At 50.5% G+C, this 12,719-nt stretch overlaps 1 protein-coding gene across 1 annotated transcript in view; it reads left to right on the top strand.

The window, feature by feature from the left end:
• Positions 1 to 10,663, top strand: part of DNMT3A (DNA (cytosine-5-)-methyltransferase 3 alpha) — a 101,251-nt gene extending 90,588 nt beyond the window's left edge. The window contains exons 21-23 of the mRNA XM_010840688.1: positions 1,094 to 1,163; positions 1,826 to 1,944; positions 2,944 to 10,663. Of these exons, the coding sequence (XP_010838990.1) occupies positions 1,094 to 1,163; positions 1,826 to 1,944; positions 2,944 to 3,085 (331 nt within the window). The 3' untranslated portion in view covers positions 3,086 to 10,663. The remainder of the gene's footprint in view (positions 1 to 1,093; positions 1,164 to 1,825; positions 1,945 to 2,943) is intronic.
• The last annotated feature ends 2,056 nt before the right edge of the window (positions 10,664 to 12,719 follow it).

The following is a 12,719-nucleotide window of genomic DNA, read 5'->3' as shown; positions in this document are numbered from 1 at the left end:
ATGGTTTCCTTATAAATTAAGATGAACCATTTAACCTGACCTCAGTCATCTACTATGCTTCTCTGCCAATAGCGGGAGGTTTTAGGAACTTCCCAGTCTCAGACCCATTTGGCAAAGCTCCTGTCTTTCTTGAGGGCTTGTGGCTCGGAAGGAGGTGGGTCAGTGGGCAGCTGACCTAAAAACTGTCTTGTTGTCCCCCTCACCTTCCCAGGATGTCTGCATGTTGGATAAAGTGGATTGGCTTATGTAGTCCAGTATTTTTATAGAGTCACTAAGTCGTCGTCTCCTGACAGACCTTGGGCCTGTGGGGGTTTTCTTACCTGCTTCTTCCAAGCCTAAAATTTTAGAACTCTGAGCTTCCAGGAGGAGCGGAAGTACTGCAGGGGACGGAGTACAAGCACAAAGGGACAAAGTACAGAGTGTGTGTGTGTGTGTGTCGGTGGGTGTGCATGCACATGTGCACATAAACAGAGCGAAGTTTGGAGGTGCAGTTTGACCGTGGGTCCTGGCTGGTGGACCACTGTGTAAAACCTCTAGTAAGTAATCCTAAATGTCAGAAAAGGCCATCACCTAAAGTGATACTTAGTGATCTGGTCTGCCTTCTGAGACATGACACGTTGAGTGTCACGGAATTTTAGTCTTCTGGGGACTGTGCAGAATTTAAATTCTTGTTAACTGTACATGCAAGTACAGTTTGATGAGTGTCATCCACTGTACACACCTGTAACCATCACCATAGTCGAAATACAGAACATTCTGTCATGCCAAAGCTTGCTTTGTGGTGAGTACTTTTCAGATGCAGTCTATTTTTAGGGAACAGGTTTAAAAATAATTGGGTGTTTTCCTTTCTTGGCAGGCAGGCGTTACCTGTTTATTTGTAGTTTGGGACCACTTTTGAGTTTACCTTAAAGGATTTGGTGCTTGATGGCCCTGTGTCCGTGAGTGGCCACAGTGTCTGTGCCTGTGTTTGGGGGAGTTTGATGGGGGTTCTTTACTTTTCCATGTGAATCAGATGGCTGCTGGGTCAGTGCCGAGAGTGCATCCCTGCCATTCTCCTGGTTTCGGTCGTTACCCTCTCTCTCCTGCCTCCTAGGCCATTGGCATCCACTGTGAATGATAAGCTGGAGCTGCAGGAGTGTCTGGAGCACGGCCGAATAGCCAAGGTTAGCCCCAGCATCAAAGCCCTCTGCTAGGGGTAAGGAGAAGGGCAGGATGCGCTGGAGCAGCACCAGGGCTGTGTGCTGCCTGCGGAGGATGCAACTCAGGGGGTTGCAGTTGGTCAGAGGGGGAGGGTCCGGGGAAAAGCCTGAAGGGCAGGGGAAGAGGTTGGAATCCTTGCTGCTTGCAACCGTTCCTTGCTGAGCGTCACCCTGCTGGTCCCGTGGGAGGCAGACGCTAAGGAGTCTTGGCCAAGATTCCTGGGCTTTTGAATTACCAGGCCAGGATCATCATTGCATGAGCCTTCAGAGCAGATTCTCCTATGATGTGGCAGTTCCATTTCTCTGGAGAAATCTCTTGGGACTGCTGGCACCTCAGGGGTGTCTTTGCACCCCTGGGTAATTTGACATCCTTTTGCCTGCAAATCATTACTCCTGGGAAGAAAAACAGTTCTTAGAACACTTGGGAAGGATGGTGACTCAAGCTGCTGTCTCTCTAGTCCTTGGCCAGCAGGACTGGAGTGAGGACGGCCCAGTGCCCTCTGTGTAGGAGGAAGAGCAGGGCAACCCTGGCCCCTGGATGGAGCAGGCCGTGTAGGCTTTGGACGTGGCAGTTGCTGTCAGCTGCAGATGAGTGCTCATCTCCCGTTTCCTCTCCCATCTTCTAGTTCAGCAAAGTGAGGACCATTACTACTAGGTCGAACTCCATAAAGCAGGGCAAAGACCAGCATTTCCCCGTCTTCATGAATGAGAAAGAGGACATCTTATGGTGCACTGAAATGGAAAGGTACCCACTCTTTGTGCTGGTGGGGGGGTGGGATCCCGGCCTCTGTGCCAGGCTCAGATCCCCTGCAGACATCGTGTGAGCAGTGGGTTTGTTTTCCCAGGCATTTCCCAATGGGAAGGAAGCCTGGGGAGGACTCTGCATTTTGAGGCTGGGCTAAAGTGGGGGGCGTCTAGGAATCTGTCCCTGGAGCCTTGGCTCCCAGCAGTCCTGCTCAACTCCAAGGAGACACTGCAGCTGCAGAAGCTTTCCTGCTTCACACTGCTCATGTTAGGTTCTTTGTAGACCAAGACAGCATGGGAGCAGATGGGCCTTAGAGCCTCAGTGCCCTCATTTGTGCAGACTGGACTCAAGTCCTCATTCTTGGGGTAACTGCGATTTAGCCAAACAGAGACGTTTAACACACAAGCAGAGCAAGCCGGAACTCCTGACGTCAGGCATGAGTTGGGAGTCCTTGCAGAGTTTTCTGTCCTCTAGGGGTGGGCGTGGGAAGATACAGGGATGTATATTTATTACAGACTTGAGATGCCCATTGTGGATCTCAGTCTCAGGTTAAGCGTGTCCTGGATATGTTTTTCACAAACACTGACTTTGTGTCTGGACTTCCTGTGTGGGTCAGTGGTAAAGAATCCACCTGCCAATGCAGGAAACGTGGGTGACGCAGGTTTGATCCCTGAGTTGGGGTGATCCCCTGAAGGAGGAAATGGCCACCCACTCAGCCTGTGAAATCTTGCCTGTGAAAGATTCTTGCCTGTGAAATCCCATAGACAGAGGAGTCTGGTGAGCTATATACAGTCCATGGGGTTTGCAGAGTCAGACACAACTGAGTACACACACAAGTTTGTTTCTGCTGTGTGGTAAATCTCTCAGCAGTCATCATCTTAACCTGCCTTCAGACCCATAGAAAGTAGCCAGGCGCCTGAGACTTGAATTGGTTATCACAGACACAGGATCGCCCCAGGCCGGCGCTGACCCCTGCCCCTCTCTGCCTTTTCTCCCCAGGGTGTTTGGCTTCCCTGTCCACTATACCGACGTCTCCAACATGAGCCGCTTGGCGAGGCAGAGACTGCTGGGCCGGTCGTGGAGCGTGCCGGTCATCCGCCACCTCTTCGCTCCGCTGAAGGAATATTTTGCTTGTGTGTAAGGGACGTGAGGGCAAACCGAGGTAGTGACACAAGGTTAAACAAACAAACAAAAAACACAAAACACAACAAAACACCAACAACGTGAGGATGGAGAGAAGTATCAGCACCCAGAAGAGAAAAAGGAATTTAAAACAAAACAAACAAACCCCACAGAGGCGGAAATTCCGGAGGGCTTTGCCTTGCAAAAAGGGTTGGACATCATCTCCTGATTTTTCAATGTTAATCTTCAGTCCTATTTAAAAACAAAACCAAGCTCCCTCCCCACCCCCACTACCCCTTTTTTTTCTGGTTAAACCTTTTGTTTTCTACTCTTTTCAGAGGGGTTTTCTGTTTGTTTGGGTTTTTGTTTCTTGCTGTGACTGAAACAAGAGGGTTTATTGCAGCAAAAAAAAAAAAAAAATCAGTAACAAAAAATAGTAACCATACCTTGCAGAGGAAAGATGGGAGAGAAGGAAAAAAGGAAATTCTATAGAAATCTATATATTGGGTTTTGTTTTTTTTTTTTTACTATATATCTTTTTTTTTGTTGTTGTCTCTAGCCTGATCAGATAGGAGCACAAGCAGGGGACAGAAAACAGACACTCAGGTGGCAGAGTCCCCTTCCAGCCACTGAGCTGTCTTGCCAGCACCATTCCTGGTCATGCAGATCACAACCCAGCTAGCAGCAGAGAGACGAGAACACCACACAAGACCCTTTTATACAGTATTCAGGTGCCTACCACACAGGAAACCTTGAAGAAAATCAGTTTCTAGAAGCCGCTGTTACCTCTTGTTTACAGTTTATATATATATGATAGAAATGAGATATATATATAAAAGGTACTGTTAACTACTGTACAACCCGACTTCATAATGGTGCTTTACAACAGCGAGATGAGTAAAAACATCAGCTTCCACGTTGCCTTATGTGCAAAGGGTTTTAACCAAGGATGGAGAAAGGGAGACAGCTTGGAGGTGAACCGTTTCCGTGGTGGGGTTTTTGATTTCCCCTTGGTGTTTAACAAGGTGTGAAGGAGCATTTGGGAACAGCGTTCTCCCGCTTCTCCCTGCCAAAAAAAGGGGGTGAGATTTGGTGGTCGGGACCGTGGAAAGCTGAGAGTGGGATCCATCCAGGCTCACGCAATAACCTTTTGATTTTTTTCAAAAAGGAGACTCCCTCAGCAAGATGGCAGAATGAGGGGTCTTCATTCCCAATTTCTCACATTAGCCGAATTGAGGGCTTCTTGCGGTGGGATCAGAAAAAAATCCAGGGTGCGGGCAGGTGACAGTTCACACCCCACCTGGAGCAAATAAAAAAACATACAAAACGTACTGGTGCTCTCCTGTCTAAGTCGCTTTTTGTGTGTTCTTTTATGAGGCCCCCGCCATCCACCCTCTGTGCACAAGGCGGCTTCCGGCCCCTGGAATGTGATGTTTTTGGTCATCTCCAAAGGCTGCAGTTTTATACTGGGAGGCTGATGACACCTTTTGTTATAATTATTCTTATGGTTCTGGTTATAATTACGTTTGTTTTCAGATTTTCTTTTAAGAAAACAAAAACCCAACCCCCCCTCCCTTTAGGTTTCAAACCAAGGTGCGGGGAGCAGGGTGCTTTGAAGTTAGTGGTGGCCCTGGTGCCCTGGCTCCCCACCCCTCGGGCCAGGTGGGCCACCAGGCGTGGCGGGCAACAGCTGAGCGGCCGGGGGGTGTCCCTGAGGCCGGCCTTCCGGGCGTATCCCTCTTCTCTTCTGCTTCCCTCCTTTCAAGTCACGTGTGTCAGGGCTGGAGGGAGGACCAGGCCCCTCTCTCCTCGCGTGTGTGATCGGAGTGGTGTGTATTTTTTTTCTAGTACTTGGTCTGATGAAAGCTGTGCTCTTACCTCGAGTCGGCAGCACCTGGAGCCCCAAGTGCACGACACTTGGTTCCGCTTCCCACCGAGGCAGGCGGCCTGGCGTTGGCGGTAGGCAGGGATGGCGTGGGTGGCTCCAGGGTGAGGGCCCAACGGGCAGACGCCTGCCTGAATAGATGGGGTGTAGATATGTGGCATATAGAGATATATATTTTATAATGGGAGGGGGGAATGGCACCTCCTGGGACTGGCAGGGCTGGGAGGTGTGCTTTCAAGCACATGGTCCCATGTTCGCATCCCTAGAAAGATAGGGCCTATGGTGATAGGCTCTATATAAATACATAGATAGGGTCATGTATAAGAAATATTATGTTGTGGGGAGTGGGGGAAGGAGGCTCAGAAGGCTGAGTCTCGGGCCCCACTGCAGATAAGCCCCACACCAATCAATCAGTCCCACACGCACACACAGGAACATGTTTCTATACCGATGCATAACAAATGCACGTGCACACACACACACACACACACACAGCCAGGGAGCTCCCAGTGCTCTTCTCCCCAGGATTCAGGACTTTGCGGAGTCGGCCCTGCAGCTCTTTACCTCTGTTGCCCTGTTTGCAGGTAGACTGTCAATCCCAGAAGTTGCTAGGTGCTGAAGACAGGAAAAGGAGGAGGTTTTCTTTTAGCAGGTGCTCTCCTCTAGCAGGTAGCGTTCTATCTCTTTTGCCCCTGGTGATGTCAAAAGATTCTTCTGTTAGCAACCTGTGACACTGACCTGCAACCCTAGGCACCAGTCAAGTCAGCCCTCAGCTCCCCCTACTTATTCTCCCCCGTCCAAAGTGAATCTGACGTCCAGGGCTGTCTTGGCCAGGGGGCTTCCATTGGAAAGAAATGGGACAGCGAACCTCATCATTGGAATAAAGCAAATTAGTAATTGGTTAAAAAAAAAAAATTAACCAAGCTTTGAATCCTTTGCTCATTGCTCAGGAGTAAGCTCACAGCTGGTGGCCATGGTCTCCCACTCCTTTTAGGGGGTGCTTAGTCCCACACCCCAAGCTACTCATTTCCTTGTCAGATTGGTTTTTACAGCTCTGTGCAGTGATGGCAGGTGGTGATGGTGGGCTCCCCCGGGGCTGGAGCAGCTGGTGGCGGGGTGGGGGGTTCCCTCTGCCCCTCCCTCATTGGAGTCTGTACCCAACAGTGGTGCTCACCCTGCTCCCCTCCATCTCCAGCCAGGCTCCATCTTCCCGCCCGGAGCCCACCAGCACGACTCTGGAGGGCGGGGGAGGAGGGCTGCACAGACAGTCCAAGGTGCTCCCTCCCCTGGCGGCCGATGCTAAGGTCTTCCCAGCATGTGTCCGGACTGTCTCTTCCTCTGCGGACCTTCGGGCTCTCCTAGGCCATGTGTCTGCTGCTGTATGCAGGAGTTTGCTTTTCCCAGTGGCCCAAGTTCCATCCAGGGAGCTTGCATGGGGAAGAAACTTGGTAGCCAAGGATGTGGCAAGCCTTGAGGGGTCAGCATAGGCGAGCCAGCTTGCTTGTTGTGGCTGATCCTTGTTCCTCCTGGTCTGGCAACCTGACTTGGCTAGAGGCCCCGTTGCAGGGATGAGCATTAACAATCGCCAGCTTTTTTTCCAGCCACACCCGGGGGCTTGGTGCCACAGTAGAACTTGGCAGGTCCCAAGGGGACCTTGGGAATGTGCCAACTTGGCCAGGCTGGGGTGCTCTTCACAATCTCCTTCCAACCCCCGGGGTGCTTCTGGGGATACGTTCTAAAGGAGAACTGTGCTTGGACAGACCTAGTCAAGGTTGTGCGTGGATTAAGGTGGGGGATCATTGGTAGACGCAGTGCAGTGGGAGAAACCAGGAAGGCCTTTGGAAAATTCTGGAGCATGTTCTTGGTGGAGTTTTGTTTCTCTTGAGCAGGCTCATTTACAAATTCTTGGAAAGGAGGGTTTCCAGGGACTTAGGGTGGTACCCCCTACTTATTGCAGGTGCCAAGGAGAGTGTGGTGCCAAAGAGATCTGTGGCTCTGGGCTGGGGGGACTGGCTGGGGTCACAGAGCTGGGGATTGCCTGCCCAAGGAGGAAGCTGGTCCTCGGCCATAAGCTGCTGTACTCGGGGGGCCTCGAGCTAGTTGGTGCTGACCCCCTTCCCTGGGGACCAGCCAAAGTGTGTAGGCTGGGCAGCTGGGGGTGAAGGCTGGTGGGGTCTTGGAGTCAGTGGACAGCCACCTGGGTGTGCCACTGTCCGTTTGTCTTTCTAGACCCCAGAACCTTCCTGCTGTTGAACTTTCTAGAAAGACTTCCCAAAAGAGTACAGGGGGCCACTTTGCATTTGAGATGGGCCTGGGAGAGGTTGGCTGGCGAAGGTGCCTGTGTGGGTTTTTGATGAGTTTGTAGGACACGGATGGGGACAGGCCGACCCAGCAGGAAGGAAGGCTAGTGGACATTGAACTAGTCTCCCCCTACTTCCCGAGCAACTGGCAATTCTGGGGAAACCCTGATGGAAATAGCCCACCATCTCCAGCACAGGATGGTGTACAACAGGAGCAAGGAAAGGAGTCTTTCAGCAGAGCCATCCAGGGAGTAGTCTTAGTCTTCATCTCACTGATGACGTCAGTTATATAAAAAGTGGGTCTCGGAGGCGGTTTTGAATTCCTGTTGTCCTGCCTGGTGCAGAGATGCTGTGGCAGTGGTGTCTTTAAGAGGTGTCATTTTCAGGGAACTTGCAGGGTTAGGGCCATGGGACCTGCCTGGCACCGCGATCTGATCTGACGAGAGCTGGTTGTTACTTGTGGTCAGCAGAGCCCAGATGCTGGTGAGAACTGGGTTTCTAGCTAGGCCCTGTTTTGATCCTGGGAGATGAGGAATCTGAATTTGTCATCGGGCAGGGTCTAGTCTGGATGCTTCCAGCACTTGTGGTCAGAGATGACACTGGAGTTTTCCTGCTCTCTTTTCCTCCACCTCTGGAGGGATGGTGTGGAGCTGGAATGGCTCCCCCTCCCCGGCTGTCCCCTGCTGGGGCAAGGATTAACCATAAGTGTTTGGAGGATCTAAGAGGAAAGAGGATAGGTTTATATCAAGAATGGACTCCACTGTTCTAGCAGAAGCTCTTGGATCTTTACGTTTTGGTAAAGGAAGGCTGGGGTCTTTAGGATGTGAGGTCAGCCCCTCTTGCACTGTGTGTTCCAGAGACCCGGCTGAGCAGGCCTTTGGTTGGCCACCTCCTGTTTACTGCTGGCCCTCGATAGTGGAGTCCAGGGGAGAGGGACAGACAAGCAGGTCAGAAGCAGTGAGGACAAGGATGGAAGGTCCTTGGCTGGTCGTGACTGGCTAAATTGCCCTGGCGGAAGCCCCCAGATTCCTGTAACCCCCCTAACTGGAAAACTCCCCTGAGGGGCATGGGAGGGTGGCTTTCTCAACCTCCAGTCTCATGGCCTCCAGCCCTGGGCCCGAGAACATGAGCAGGGATCCGAAAGCATCACCTGAGTCCCATTTCACTTCACAGACTGATTTGGTAGCACAGCCCTAGAATCCAACCAACCACAAAAATACCGAAATTCCTTAGAATACGCAGAGGGAGGAGGTGACTCAACAAGGTGCTAAAACATTTTATTAAAAATATATATTGTTAAATTAAGTCTGCTGTCTGGACAATGACTGTTTGTTTTGTTTTCTTGTAGTGGAGTTTAAAAGAGACTATTATTTTACTCTGATATATTATTATTAAAAAGGCATTTTAACTTTGTACTTGAAAACTAAATGAACGATTTCATGTGTTTTAGCTGAGGCATTGAAGTAGCGGGTGCTTACTTATTTGTGGGAAATCATGTATTCATACTGAAGAATAAACTCCGTAGCTGATTTGGTAATAACTTTTACTGTTACAGACGATTTCGCTTTGACCCCGGCGGGAGAACACTTTGACTGCACATTCCACGCAGCTAAATGCAGGACTTACTCCCCGACCCTTCCCTTCCCGGTCCTCTTTCCTTTTTCTTCAGTTCTTCTTCTGACTCTCTGTTGTTGTTGTTGTTGTTTTTCTTCCTGGTTCCAGCATCCTTTCACCACTGTTTTTTTTTTTTTTTTTTAGGGTTGCTTCTCTATTTATTGACAATAATAATGTACATTTCACAGTCTGGTTCTGGGACATCGGGGAGGGGGTGTGATAAGGCCCCGCGTGGGTCCCCACCGCCACGCCCCCGTGTCCTGTTGTATCTCTGTGTAAGTGATGCTCGTGACATAGCTGTTATGAAATAATTATAAAGAGGTCAGTGCGTACAGCAGATGTAGAAAGTCTGTCAATTCCGCCTTCATCACATTTTTTTTTTTGTGCCCAGAAGAATATAATAAAGCTCCTTTCTAATGTACTTGTGCTGGAGAACACTTGAATAAATGGACTGTTTTTGTGCAAAAAGAAAAACGGAAAAAGCACCGTAATAATGTCCTTTTGTCTTGCGTCTCCTTCCCCCTGACATGACTGTTCTCAGCCTTCCCCAGAGAGGTTTAAGTGCCCCAATCGGGAGGTCCTAGCTTTGGGTTTTGACAATGCAGTTCCTCCCTTTAAGACATCACCTGCATGAACATTCGATAAGGATTGTAAACCAGATGCAAAAAAGGGTGGTTTGATTGACTGGAAGGTCAAAGATCAGTTAGTGAGGCGCAGTTGCTAGAAAAGCAAATTATGTCCAAGGCTGAGCGGGGAAGACGATCATCAGAGGGGTCACAGGGCTTTGGTCATGGGCACTGTTCCCCTCTCTTTGGGTTTTTTCCCCCAAACACAGGGGCATCCAGAAGAGAGCAGCGGTGTGGCGGACAGTCTGGACTGGGCAATGGACCCTGCGAGACACAGGCGTTTGGCCTGAAAAAGGGAGAATTGAGGGAAGAGTGCAGACAGTGACAGGGCGAGCCCCGGGGGTGGGGTGATGCGGGGTCGGTCCATGTGGCAGGTGGAAGAGGGGCCTGTAGGCAAAGGTTTGAGCTCAGCGTAGGGAGATCCTGTCTCACGCCTGGCCAGCAGTACTAGGGCTGCCGTGAGTGCAGCAAACCTGGTTGATGAAGAGGTGCTGAACAGCCACTGGGGCTCGTGCTGGGCTTCCCCGAGACCCTGAGTCTGGGTTCTTCTGGCTGACCCGTCTCTCCTCAGCACTGTCTTGCTAGTAGACAGTGCCTTGTGGTTGGAAGAGCCTGTCCACACACGACATCCCTTTGTCCTCATGATTCTTTGCCTGACGGTCACTAGTTCCCTATCCTCCCATCTAAGAGACTGATCTGAACACACAGAAGAATCGGGCTTTTCCCATCACATCTCCTCCCTAAGACCCCCATTTCATGCTGCACTTCCATCCTAAGCGCCAAGCAGATCCAGCCAACGGTTTCTTCTCTTAAGGGAGGGCTATTCAAGGTTTCTTTCCTACATTAGATTTTGGGGGAGGTTTAGGACGGCACCACTTTGCTGGTAGCTTTGAAAGAAATTATAAGGGGAAATTTAGAGAAAAAGAAAATAACAGGCTTCCCCCCGACCCCATGGGCACTTTTTATTTTCTTTACAAAATTGTAAATGTGTATTTAACTTCTACTTTTCTCTCATACTTTTCAGTGTTGATGTAGAATTCTTTTTTTAAAAATGGCTGCATGGCATTTTCTTGTTGGATGTTTGTTTATATATATATATACACATATGCATTTTATTTTAGCTATAAATAGAGCTGCAATAAATATCTTTATATGTTGGCTTTTCCCCCCTATATTTTGTATTTTTTTCTTTTAAGATACATTCCCAGAAATGAAATTTACTGGGGCAAAGTAGATGAATGTGGTGGTTGGATCCTGACATGTTTGCCTGAGTGTCCCCCAATCCTCAGCTCTGAGACTCGGAGTTCAGAAGGAAACAAATGTGGTCTTTTGTGGGACAAACTCCGAAATGTGTTCATCTCAGTGAGAAAGACTCAAGATTCTGTGTGAGAGAGAAGCTGGAGATCTACAGCTACAAGCCAGAGATGGGAGCAATACTATTTGGTCACTAAATTTTGAAAGTGAGCTCATTTGGAGTGCGGGCCTGGAGGAAGCCTGGTAGGGGGTGGAATTCACACTGAGAGTCTAGCCCCAAAGCTAAGGAGATGGGAGGTGTTTTTGGTGTCTTCCTGCTCTGAAAGCCAAGGCTGAGACACCCAGTGTCATCCGCTGAGGGGTCTGGCCAGAGTTTATGGGAGGGAGATGCTGGGGCCATTTCATTACTAGAAACCATCCTGTGAAGTTCCTGGATTTAAATAAGATGTTATTTGATGATAGAGGGGTTGGGAGAGAGAGGGAAAGGTCAGGGCTAGGCAGGAATCAAGGTAAATGGGGGTCGACTGCTCGGGTGAGGGCAGGCTGCCCTGGGTGGGGAGAAGGTGCCACATACCACCAGGTCCAGGCTTGTTGGTTGAAGAGATCCTTCCCTGGGTGTAAAAAGGCTAACTTGGGTCTGGAGTGGAATTAGAGGAGGGAGGAGGGAAGATGCTGGCTGGGGGCTGGCTGGCTGGGGGAGCCAAAGCCGTACACAGCAGGGCCAGAGGGGCAGGCGTGGCAGCGGGTGTCATTCCTGGGGGGTGCCGGTTTTGGGGGTGAGGCTGCAGCGGGGGGGAAAAAGTGTATGTTAGAGGTGGGGGCACAGGCAAGTCACATCCAAGGAGGATGAGGCTCCCTTTGGACAGTCCCCTGGTATCACCCCAAAGCTCCCTTTCTCTTTAGTTCCAACACACTTTAAAATGGGCTTTCCTGGTAGCTCAGATGTTAAAGAATGTGCCTGCAGTGCAGGGAGACCCTGGTTCCATCCCTAAGTCAGAAAGGTCCTCTGGAGAAGGGAATGGCAACCCACTCTAGTATTCTTGCCCAGAGAATTCCATGGATAGATCATGGGGTCTCAAAGAGTCAGACATGACTGAGCGACTTTGACTTTTCACACTTTAAAAGGCCATGGCCCACTGACCTCAGTGATACCTTTCCCGCCTCTCAGCTGGGATCCTAGGACGGGCTGTGGCTAGGCTGGAAGGCTGGAGGCTTGGGGACGACAGGCTCTGAAGGGTAAACAACTCAAACAGCAATTTCCAGAGTTGGGTTCAAATGTCAAAAAGCAGCCCTGTTAAGCTCTCCCTGTTCAACCCCAAAGTCCCAGGTGCACTGAACTGTGTCAGAAGAAAGACCATCATTTAGATTGTGCTTGTCTGGATCCTGTGTGGCCTCGGGCAGGTCAGCCAGCCTTCTTGAGCCTGGGTCCTTCTCACTGGAAACTTGAGTTTTGATTTGTGATCAAGCATGTGGCCTCTGGTGGTACCCTTGTGTAAAGGCAGGAGACTCGGAGCCTTTGGCCTTGAGGCCCTGATGGGTCACAAACCCTGCAGCCCCCCTCCCCACTGCTTCACTGGAGGAAGGAAAAATACCAGCATAGAGAAATATACCCACCTCTCCCAAGGCGTCCATCCCTTGTCTGACCCTGACTTGGCTTGTGTAACAGCGACATGAGCTTACTCTATCACCGAGGTCCTGCCTGGGCCAGTATGAGGACTTCCGTTGCCTCCCTGTCCTTCCTCCCCTAACCCACCCCTCTCGCCTGTCTTGAGAGGAGGCTGTGCTGATCCCCACTCAGATACTCTGTTTCTCTCCTCCGCTTTACAGCAAAACTTGAAGGCACTCCCAGCCCTCACTGGCTCTGCTTGCTCACTTCCTGTTTCCCTCCTCCCTCCCCCAGCAGGGCCATCACCCCCATCCCATGACCTCTCAAGAGCTGGACCGGGGGACTCCCCTCCTCCCTGGGTTGCTGAC

This window comes from Bison bison, unplaced genomic scaffold, assembly GCF_000754665.1.
Source record: "Bison bison bison isolate TAMUID 2011002044 unplaced genomic scaffold, Bison_UMD1.0 scf7180017864145, whole genome shotgun sequence".
NCBI classification, from domain to species: domain Eukaryota; kingdom Metazoa; phylum Chordata; class Mammalia; order Artiodactyla; family Bovidae; genus Bison; species Bison bison.
This window is presented reverse-complemented; position numbering and strand designations above follow the sequence as displayed.